Source organism: Anabas testudineus, chromosome 18 (genome assembly GCF_900324465.2).
Source record: "Anabas testudineus chromosome 18, fAnaTes1.2, whole genome shotgun sequence".
NCBI classification, from domain to species: domain Eukaryota; kingdom Metazoa; phylum Chordata; class Actinopteri; order Anabantiformes; family Anabantidae; genus Anabas; species Anabas testudineus.
Window position 1 is genome coordinate 21,918,771 of NC_046627.1, and position 10,866 is coordinate 21,929,636.

The 10,866-nt window shown below is 40.3% G+C and overlaps 1 protein-coding gene across 2 annotated transcripts in view; it reads left to right on the plus strand.

Moving 5' to 3' along the window:
- Positions 1-10,567, plus strand: part of ndrg2 (NDRG family member 2) — a 29,089-nt gene extending 18,522 nt beyond the window's left edge. For both annotated transcript variants that reach the window (XM_026353467.1, XM_026353466.1), the window contains exons 2-16: positions 583-668; positions 2,007-2,048; positions 2,940-3,045; positions 3,159-3,279; positions 3,807-3,869; positions 4,532-4,592; positions 4,873-4,959; positions 5,236-5,292; positions 5,414-5,517; positions 5,608-5,646; positions 5,750-5,801; positions 5,979-6,026; positions 6,146-6,181; positions 6,917-6,968; positions 7,436-10,567. In XM_026353467.1, coding sequence (XP_026209252.1) covers positions 594-668; positions 2,007-2,048; positions 2,940-3,045; positions 3,159-3,279; positions 3,807-3,869; positions 4,532-4,592; positions 4,873-4,959; positions 5,236-5,292; positions 5,414-5,517; positions 5,608-5,646; positions 5,750-5,801; positions 5,979-6,026; positions 6,146-6,181; positions 6,917-6,968; positions 7,436-7,599 — 1,107 coding nt within the window. In that variant the 5' untranslated portion in view covers positions 583-593 and the 3' untranslated portion in view covers positions 7,600-10,567. The remainder of the gene's footprint in view (positions 1-582; positions 669-2,006; positions 2,049-2,939; positions 3,046-3,158; positions 3,280-3,806; positions 3,870-4,531; positions 4,593-4,872; positions 4,960-5,235; positions 5,293-5,413; positions 5,518-5,607; positions 5,647-5,749; positions 5,802-5,978; positions 6,027-6,145; positions 6,182-6,916; positions 6,969-7,435) is intronic.
- Positions 10,568-10,866: the final 299 nt, after the last annotated feature.

The following is a 10,866-nucleotide window of genomic DNA, read 5'->3' on the forward strand; positions in this document are numbered from 1 at the left end:
CTTTTCTCAGATAAAAGTAATGTAATACAAAGTTTTCTTCCCTTCATTTCCTCCTTATCAGCCGCTTGTTTGTCACAGTCTCCCTTCAGCTGCTTATTACCGCCATGTCCCTCTCAACGTGTTGCAGCTTTTCTTAGTATTTCCTCTCTTCAATTCCACGGTGAATGTCATAGTTAAGTAATGATTTGTAGCATACTCTGAAACCCATTCCATCATCTGTGTGTTGTATAGATCATATCAATTGAAGATGCCATCGACTTATCCACCCATCTTCTCCTCTACCTCTTCCCATCTCTGTCCCACAGTCCTCCGCTGCTCATCTCTACTGGCACTAATCACTAATTAACTTTCATAAGGTCCCATGGCCCAAACAAACACCCAGAGGAAAACAGCTACCAGCAGTATTTAATCTCCTTGTGCGTGTGCATCATCGACATTCACATTCGTTGGCATCTGTGTGTGCACCACAGAGTCTCAGAGTGTTTGTGTAAAGATGACAGTAAATGATGAGATGTATGAATTGTTACAGTACAGAAGCTGGAGTCAACAGATTTCATGCTCCGGTTTGTTTTACCTGTACAGGAGGCGACACCATGACAACAGAAATGCAGGAGATCGCCATCACAGAGGACAAGCCGTTACTCACGGGACAGGCTGACACCGTCAAGGTCAGACATGAAGCATGTACACACACTTATTTCTGCACGGCCTATGTGCGCATAGAGCCTGAGCATGGAGAAGAAGACATTTCGCTGTTGTGTGCGTAACGTGTGTGAGTTACATGCATGATCTGAAACCACAGATGAACAGCAAAATGTGTGGTCATGTGTCTTTGTCCCAGGGGACAGAAAAACAAGGGCTGGTTTGTGTGGTAGCATTTCTACACTTACAGTGCAAATGTGCATGAATGTGAGTGTGTGCACGTCCGAGTCTGAGTAAAGCCTACGTGTGTGTGTGTGTGTGTGTGTGTGTGTGTGTGCGTGCGTGCACAGCTGCAGCACTGGCTCAGTCTGCTGGGTTGACGTCAAAGCCTCGAGGGAACGAGAGCAGCTCCTCTGCTCTGTGCTGATGTTGCCGTGCAGATGCAGCCCTTCAGAGCAGTCTGTCGCTCGCTGCTGACACCTGCTGAGCCAATGAGAAAATACAACACTAAAAACAAAAACAACAGCACAGCGACACAAAGTGACACAACCATAGTTTACTTTCATTTATATCAGCCAAACATCTGCCATGTGTTTTTTGTGTGATATAACTGAGCTCTCGCCTACCTTAATGTAGCTGTAGTGTAGCTTTAAAGACCGTGAAAAGACAACATGTAAAGCTGATTTCCTTCTTTTGTTACTGTCAACAAATGCCACCACCCAGTCACCAAACCTCCAGGCTTCCCCATTTCTCCTCCACCATGACGCCCACCTCCACTTCAACTACCCAGACTGCTCAGTTCAAAGCTTGTGATGCTAGTAATTCATTAGCTGAGTAACTGGATCCAGGGTTGCGAATGAACAACATTAAAACCTCCCACTGACAGACTTCCTCCATATAATCCTGAGCGTCCAATAACCAGCTGCTCCTCGGAAGCGGAGCTGTAATGCTTTATTAGGAGTGTCACGCCACCCATCCTGACTGTGTGGGTGTTAATTAGAAAGCAAGGCCTCAATTAACATGAAAGAACAAAGAGCTGAGAATTTTCTTTCTCATGTGCCTTTTGTTTTCATTTGTACACCAGGAATAAAACCCCAATTCATTCTAATGCCCCACTTCAGATTCTTTGAAAAGCAAAAAGTAAAAACCAAGAGTGTGTCAGAATCCACAGTTTCAACTTTTAAGTTTTGTTTTTTTGTTTTGTTTTTCTTTGCTTTTGTTTTTTGGAGAGACCTAACAGAACACTTTACCTCTTGTCATTCCTCCCTGTTCAGTCATATCAATAAACACTGTGACAGTGTCCACCTGTGTAAATCACCAGAACAGCTTGTTCTAATTGGTCTTCATTCCCTTTTTTCTCACAGGATGCTGAACTGGCTGCTAGGATACTCCTGGACCAAGGACAGGTGAGACCTCTCACATGTGTTTACAGTGTCAGATTTGTTGGCTCAAGATAATGATTGCATGATATGGTGAGCAAGTAATATGTATGATACAGTCACAGGTTTATATTTTCGTTCTGGGACTCTAATGAAATAGTTTCAGATCATTTTCAATTACGAAATTGCGAAAAAACCCGAAATTTTCTTATAATGGATCTTTACGTTTGATTTTTGTGTTAATGTAGGCACTCACCACCACTATTTATTTATTTAATTAATGTTTACATAAATCGGTGATCTCAAATGGGTCATGATGACTAACACAGTGTGCTCAAAGAAAACGCAACGTTAGCAACGGCCTTCGTCCCCCTTCGTATGTGTGTCTACACATCCAACACGCCCAGAGCCTGAGTAATGCCTGTAGACACAAGAAAACAAACCTTATACCTTATGTTCACATGCGTATAGCATAGCAAAAGCACGACTGAGGCACTTTGGGTGTATCCGTCGCATAAGGTTTAAGTTGATAGCAGTGAATGTACGATGGAGACGTGTATTGCACCACAGCAATTATAAGACAACTTACTTAATTGTTTATAAAACAACTTCTTCCCCTTTTTACATTATAATCTCACTTTTATATTAGTGCATTTCATCTGGAAAGCTCTTTGAAGAAACAAATGCAAATACAAGTGTTCATTAAAATTACATTACAGTGCGTGCTGGCTCCAGATCAATACCAATTTGCAGAAATACAGCCTAACCAGATATTGACACTCCAATAAAAGTAAGATTTCAGACATTAGGATATAATACAATACAGCAGAGCGGCGTATTTCTTCACCAAGTAGCTGCCAGTCTAAACACTGTTTTGGAATAAAATTAAAGCAGGAGTCGCTGTGCCTCTCTCTTCAGGAGCACAGTGTTGAGACTCCATACGGTGTTCTGCACGTGACCCTCCATGGCTCGCGAACCAGCCGTAGACCTGCTATCCTCACCTTCCATGACGTGGGTCTGGACAGTGAGTAGCCCTTTTGTTGTTCAACTCTTTGTCAGCTCTGAGTCACACAACGTTTCACTAGTTTGTGACCTTTTTTTTTCTCCCCCTCCCATAATTACTTCTCCTTCTTTTAGGTAAGAGCTGCTTCTCCCCTCTGTTTAAGTTCGAGGAAATGCAGGAGATTGTCAAGAATTTCACCCTGATTCACATCGATGCACCAGGACAAGAGGAGGGGACTGCAGCCTACCCTGCAGGGTACGACATTTACTGTATGACATCCTCAGTCTCCTGCAGTAGCCTTGAAGTAAATTTCTCAGAAATGGAAACAATCTTCTGTGCTGGACTTAAACCTAATCTCTACCAAAAATACTTCCCATCTCCCACATCTCCCTCCTCTCCGGTCTCTAATACGCTCTTGTCAGAGGTTTAAGGAAAATCCGTCCTTTTCTCTCTCTCTCCACACTACCCAATTCTTCCTTCTCCCACGTGTCTATCACGTCTCGTCCTCGTGTGATTATTTTAGGGGCTCAGCAGGATTTTCACGCACGTATTGTCACAGCATCTTGACTCTGACCCTTAGCTCCTGCCGCTGATTCTTGAAATTGAAGCTCATTTTCTTTCGCATCTCATTTTAAATCCCTGTGGATTCCACAGGTTCCAGGCTACTGCATGTGGGATTTAATTTACACCGAACAATAGAAAACTGGATGTTCACATGCATCTTTGTGTTTTCACATTACAATGCTTTATACGATTGAGTTGATTTGTGCTGTCTGCCGTAGCTACCAGTATCCATCCATGGAGACCATTGCAGAGATGATCCCTGCTGTCCTGCAGTTTTTCAAGTGAGTTAACCTCATTTGTTTTGACGTGAACACGGGCAGAATTTCATTTGGCACACACACAATCATTAAGTCCATGTATCCATGTTGTTCAGGACAGATGTGGTCACTGATATGATCAGATGTGTTGTTGTTTTTGATGCAGTAGTTAGAGAATAAGCAAACTCTGCTGATGTCAAACGGTATAGGGAAGTAAAGTAGTACACTGTGTAGTACATAGACTGTAGAGTGGAGAATAATTACACCCAACATACAATTACAGGATTTTTGAGGTCATCAGTTATTTCACTTTCATTCCTGACAAATCCTGTTTAATCATACATTACCCATCAGCCTCGTCTTCTGTCACTATACATGGAAGACACCTGTTTCACAAATGTTGCTGCAGAATCAACTTGAAAAAAAAATAATAATAATAATTCATAGAGCAGATAGTCGACCTATCTGCTGAAATTTAAGCAGTCTTCTACTGTAACTTTTACATTTGAACAAGAATGTTCAGTAACTCATAGCGTTGTCTCCTGGGGAAAATGAATATAATCCACCCACTCAGGTTAAACTCAACCAGTGAGCAGCGTTCTAACATTCTTCTCAAACGTAAATGTGGTACATGCCGTAGTCACTATTCATGTGCTGTATAAATGTGTTTCTGTTCTTTCCGTCAGCTTCCGTACCGTAATTGGAGTGGGTGTGGGAGCAGGAGCCTATATTCTCTCCAAGTTCACAGTGAGTGTCATCGTTTATGGAAGGCCTCCTGCAGTGTGCTGACATTTCTCTCTCTTTATTAGCACGTTGAGGATTTTTTGCTTGACGACAGTAGTGTCCTGTAGTGAGGAGCATAAACTGTATAATGATACAGTATTAATAATAAAAAAAGTCTTTATTCTAAGTATTGCATCCTTAACTTGTCCTTTTTTATATTCATGATTTTTGAGATTTCACATCACTTTAATCTGTATCATTTATTGTCACGTTTCACATTTGTCCCCTTGTTGCTTCCTCTCAGCTTGCAAACCCAGATTCAGTGGAGGGTCTTGTTCTGATTAACATCGACATTAACGCCCGTGGATGGATAGACTGGGCCGCTCAGAAGGTATGTTTGTTTCCTTTGTCTTTCTTCCTTTCCTACTTCCTTCGTTACGAGTCTGGACTGCATTGTCTTGTACACGGGGAAGCTTGTTGTGTGTTAATCTAGTTAGTCCTAATACAAGTTCCTCATCAATTTAAATTTAGCTGTGGGATTGAACTGTTGTGACTATATGTATGGTCTGAGTGGTATCGATTATGTCGTTGCTTATTGTATTAAAAGATGGACAATCTCTTACTACTGAACTAAACTATTGATTTCTGTCTCGCTCTGTCTTTCTAGCTGAGCTCTGTAACATCCTCCCTCACAGATCAGATCATGACCCACCTTTTCAGTCAGGTACAAGGACTTTAAATAATCATAAAAATCATAATAACATATACTTTGTATTTTTGCATAACATCAACAAATAGTATGTTGCATCACTGTTTAAGTGTTTTGTTTCTGTTTTACCTCACAGGAGGAGCTGTCAGCAAACACAGATCTAGTGCAGTCTCACAGAGAGCGTATCTCCAAATCTTCTAATCTGGCCAACGTAGAGCTCTTCTGGAAGACTTACCAAGGGTAAACACACCTACTGATTTCATTACATTAACACAAATACATTCATGCACATCAAGCCACCACTAACATAACTTTTTTTTTTCCCACCAGTCGCAGAGACTTAAACATTGACCGAAGCAGCACTTTCAAGTAAGTACCCTCTAAACTTTATCTATGTTTATATATTCGATATCTTTCTTCATTAAAAAACTTGAATTCTCTAAAACTAAACCTCTACTTTGGTCAACCTCAGGTGTCCAGTAATGTTGGTCGTGGGTGATCAAGCTCCTTATGAGGACGCTGCCGTAAGTTTCAGCTGCTCTCTTTAACTTTAAAATGTCTCTTGATAGGAACTTGAATGATGCATCTTTAAAGTGTTCTTATATGTTGTGATTCACATCAACACTTCATTAATCAAGAGCTTGCTGTTGCTGTTGGGCAGCATGTCAGAGATTTACTGCTTTCTCTTCTGTGGCCGTCAGGTGGAGTGCAACAGCAAACTGGACCCAACGACAACCTCATTCCTAAAGGTAACCGGAGACTCGTGTCTTTTTATTTCATTAAGCCATGTTTAGTGTAAACAGACACTGAGTTCCCTGTTCTCGCTCTTTATCGTTCTCTGTTTCTCATGTATTTTGTCCATCCACAGATGGCTGATGCTGGTGGTCTCCCTCAGCTGACTCAGGTAACATCAATGTCTATCTGATACTTGTTTATCAATGCTTCAACAAGCAAAATTACGATTAGCATTAGCTTGAAATAAATGGTTTTCATGTTTATATACTGTACTGTATCTGCCAATTGGGCCAAAGGCCCAAATCCTGAAATCCTTGTATCATATTTGACAAAGCAAATTGTCGATTAACCATTGCAACATAAAAACATCCCATCACCCACATCCCAAACACTATGCACCACATTTGCCAAAACTAATGTAGAAAATCTCTGATGCTGCTGGAAGAACACAAACTCAAATACTCAACTAAAAGTACAAATATCAAATGATACATGCTCTTGTATATGTTGCTCTAAAGTTTTCTTATATGCAAAAGCACAAGTACTTCACTTGGAGAACAAATTTATTTTAAACTAAAAATAAATTTTATTTTATGTTGATAACATAAAATTTCAAGACTAGTTGAGATTTGTTTGACAAACTCCCAGTGTAAGAGAATTTGCACTAAAAAAGTAATTAACTTAACCAAAATGTGTACTTAGGTGCAGTACTTGAAAATGTGTACTCATGTACCACCTCTGGTTTAAAAAGTAAGAAGGAACTAAACGAGCAGCTGTCGTTGTTCTGAACTGTGTAGTCTTTTACATTAGAACAGTTTTCCTTGGCCACCACATGGGGTCACCAGATTGCATTGTATTACCCACAGGTACTGACCTTGTGTTGTTGTTTTTTGTGTGTGTGCAGCCTGCTAAACTGACTGAGGCTTTCAAGTATTTCATCCAGGGCATGGGCTACAGTAAGTTCACTTTTAGACAATATTGTCTAGATTACATGGATAATACAGTGCTGCATACTTCTGACTCCTTTTTATTTCATAAATACACATTTTGCCAACCATGTCATGTGCAGAATGGCTAAAACATTTCAGTCTATATCCTGATCGTATGGTATTTTCTTTCCTTTTGAGCAAAATCAATTGAACCGATCCTACTAACAAGCATCTTCAAGTATCCAAACCCTGATATAACTTATTCCTTTGGTGAGAGATGCACAAAGGCTTTGTTGCTGTTGGTATTTTGATTTGTCAACAGTAAGAAAAATAACGACTACGAATGAAAAGGGTAGAATACTAATTAATAAAAATTAATGCTCTCTTCTTAATGTCTCTTCTGTTCATGAGGTTCCTGTTATGTGTTCTATACTGTTTCTACTGTTTCCAGTCTATGAATTGAATCTTACGGTCCATTTCTTTGTCATCCACAGTGGCTTCGTCTTGCATGACCCGCCTGTCCCGCTCCCGCACCACCTCCCTCTCCTCCTCTTATTCCATGGATGGCTCCCGCTCCCGCTCTCGCACCCTGTCCCAGGGCTCACAGGGTGGCCAGATGCCTCCCAGTCCCTCTCAAACGATGGAGGTGTCTTGCTGAAGAAAAACGTCAGAAAGAAAGCGAGAGGAGTGAGAGCGAGAGTGAGAAAGAGAAGAGGGCAAAGGCGAAAGAAAGGGAAAGCTGAAGCATGACAATAATGCAGGAACAAGACGAATGGGTTTCTTATTTGTCACTAAATAACTCCCGTCATTCCCCACAAGAGCAGAATAGGAATAGAGAGACAGGCAGAGGGAGGAAGACATAGAAGCTGTAATTTCAGAGGACGATAGAAACCTATCCACCATGTATAATTCCAGTCCTTCTCCTCTCATCCCCCTTCCATCTGAAAACAAAGTGGATTGGGCTGTTCTACCGTGATCCTAAATAGTATTGGCATAAGAGATTAATCAAAAAAAGGGGGGGAGGTAGGGGAAGAATGGCAGTGCTCGCTCCCTCCCTCTTTCGGAGCCTCTATCCGCCAATAGAGCCCTTTAATTTTAGATCTGGAGTGCAGCCTGTAGAGGGCGCACACCTTACAATAACCAATAGTAATAATTCTGAAAAGGGAATTGTTGTTGATGCTGATGATTATGTTGCTGATGATGATACTGAAGCTAATGATAATGATAATAAAATAGAAAACAAAAGAAAAAAAAAACAGTAACACGTTTCTCCTTATTACGCAATGAGTTTAAAATGACTGATTAAAAAAATACATACTATAGCAGAGATACTTATAATAGTGTGTGTCTACTACTTTTCAAATGAGTTTTTGTTGTTGTTTTTATTTCGTCGATCAGATTTTATTTTCTTATGTGTAACCTGCTTCAGCCAAGGGGATGATTGAAGCTACCGATTGGTTGATCCGTCACGTGGCGACAGCCAATGAGAGCCATCACAGTGACTGCTCCTTCCTTGTTGCCAGGTTGTTTATGTCTTCCATTTGCTCCGTCTATAAGTGACAGTTTTGTTTTTCCCCATCGCATTTGAGGAGATGGCCAGGTAGCTTTTACTGTCTAGTTTAGTTGGGGTTTTTTTTTCTTCTTCTTCTTCTGAACTGTGTTGAAGTTGTTGCATGTCTGGTATCAGCCCATGTGAATATTGAATGGATACATTTTTTTTTTCTTTTATATTCTGCTAATGAGGACTTTGGGCGCACGTGTGTGTGCTGTTTTGTTTGCGTGGAGTGTTTAGAGAACTTGATGGTTGACAGGTAAGCATAGGTGAGACTGAGGGTGTTTGTGTGCTTTTTAGTAACTAGCTAGCACCCTATTGTTAACACTAGTCGCACACTATATAGTGCTTCCAACATTGCTGGCCGTCTCGCACTGCATGGCCTAATATCTATGCTTGTGTCTTACTTACCAAGGAGCATTACATCACCGAGTAGCATGCTAGTATAGATATTAGATTTCAGTGCTGAGCACGGCCAGAAGGGATCACTGTGTTTATCATCTGGGTTGTAAATCTTTTAGCCTTGCCTGTGCATGGATACCTCCTAACAAACCCAGCTAGCATACTTGAGTTTATGTGCGTTGTGAGGTAAAATGAACACACGCTCCTCTCCTGCAACAAGCAGCTTTATTCAAGCAACAGGGTCAAGAGAATTGTGTTTGCATGCGACCGTCGCTGATATGTCTGTCTGTGTGTGTATGTGTGTGTGTATATTCGAGGAAGTAAGCGCGGGGTATATGGAAAGGTGTGTATCCCGTGAGCACAATTAAGAAAACAAAGAGGGAAAAGGGTCCCACAGAGAAGTCTGTAATCAGTTTTGAGACCAACAAAACTCCCTGTGACCTATAAACGACAATGAACCAGCCCCTTCACTGCCACCAGACTAAGACATGCTGCCACAAGGGCTGCAGTCAGATGAAGCAGAATCACAAGAGGCAACAAATCCTGCCTTGTTCTTGTGTTTTAGTGACAACCAGTCAGCTAATTTCTGCACCATGAACCAACTGATCTGGTATAGCAGTCATTAAGCTACTGCCAAAACTAAGAGCCCCACAGTATAGTTAGGGGTATTTCTGCCATGAGATGTGCTATGAGCTGAAGCTGCACCTTTTAATACAATTCCTAAATTTTAAAGTCCATTGAAATTGTTAAAATATTAAAGTAAATCTACACAAAGCTTACCACTGCCCTGTGACGTGTAGCCGTTGGACTGGCTGTACCTTTAAAGGATTTGCATTTGGACCCCAACGAATATCCGTGGAGCGCATGTGCATTTTGAAGCGTGTCACCTCTGTGTACACATCTGTTCTGATGCAGCGTTGCATTCAATTATTTGCATCTGATTTGTTTTTAATTTTTTAAAAGCAGTATCATTTTTATGAGTCAGTTGGAGGTTGCCTGTTTCTTTCCCACGATGTCTAGTTCTCCTTTCCCAAACCTGTTCGATGAAGTAGCGTAGGAGCGATGATTTTGATGACAGTGACAGTGAAGTCAGTTGAGGGTCTTTGATTTGAGCTTAGGACTGATTGGTACTCTGGTAGAGCTGGACGAATGGATGGATGGATGATAAATGCTGAATGGGAATGAAGTCAAATCTCAATCAGGCATGGGAACCTCTACCAAAAAAGGGATAATGGATGGAAAGTGGAACTAAGAGTTGCCAAATAAGGAAAAGGAGTGATGTGTTTTTTTGTGGAGAGTTGAGCAGGGCTGCGTGACTGTAAATGCTTGTTCATTTTGTCTTTTGTCTTTAAATTTTTACTTTGATTATTTTTTTCTTTACCCTCTTTTTTTTTTTTTTTTGTTTGTTTTTGTTTTACCTCTGTGAAGTGTTAGTTTAATGTCCCAATGTGCTCACAAGTTAGTTAACCATGTGATAGTTCTTGTGTAACTTTTTTAGCATTAGTGCTGATAAGGGAGAATAATATAATTAACAATAATAATAATAAAAAAAAAGATTAAAGCTAAAGAGAATACAATCAAATTTACTTGTGTGGCTAATTTCTCTGTGTAACACAATGAACATCATAAAAAAAGCTCAAACTCAAATATTAATAAAAGCTTGAGAGAAATATCATGTCTCCTTTTTTCTGCTTTCAGACATTTAATATATTTTGCCTTTATTATATTTTCTCTTGATTAGTTTGTCACTAATACATACTTTCACATTTAATAAACTGTAATTGATTACATAATGGACTTTAACACCTACTCTCCCATCAAAAGTACAGCAAATTTTTTAATATATGTATTCAATATAATTCAATAATATCATTTGGTAAGAAAACAGAGCAGATTTGACCTTGGCTTGGTGTCTTGGCTAGGCTAATAGATAACAGCAGCTAAGCTTTTGTTACTGAATTAATAAATGTC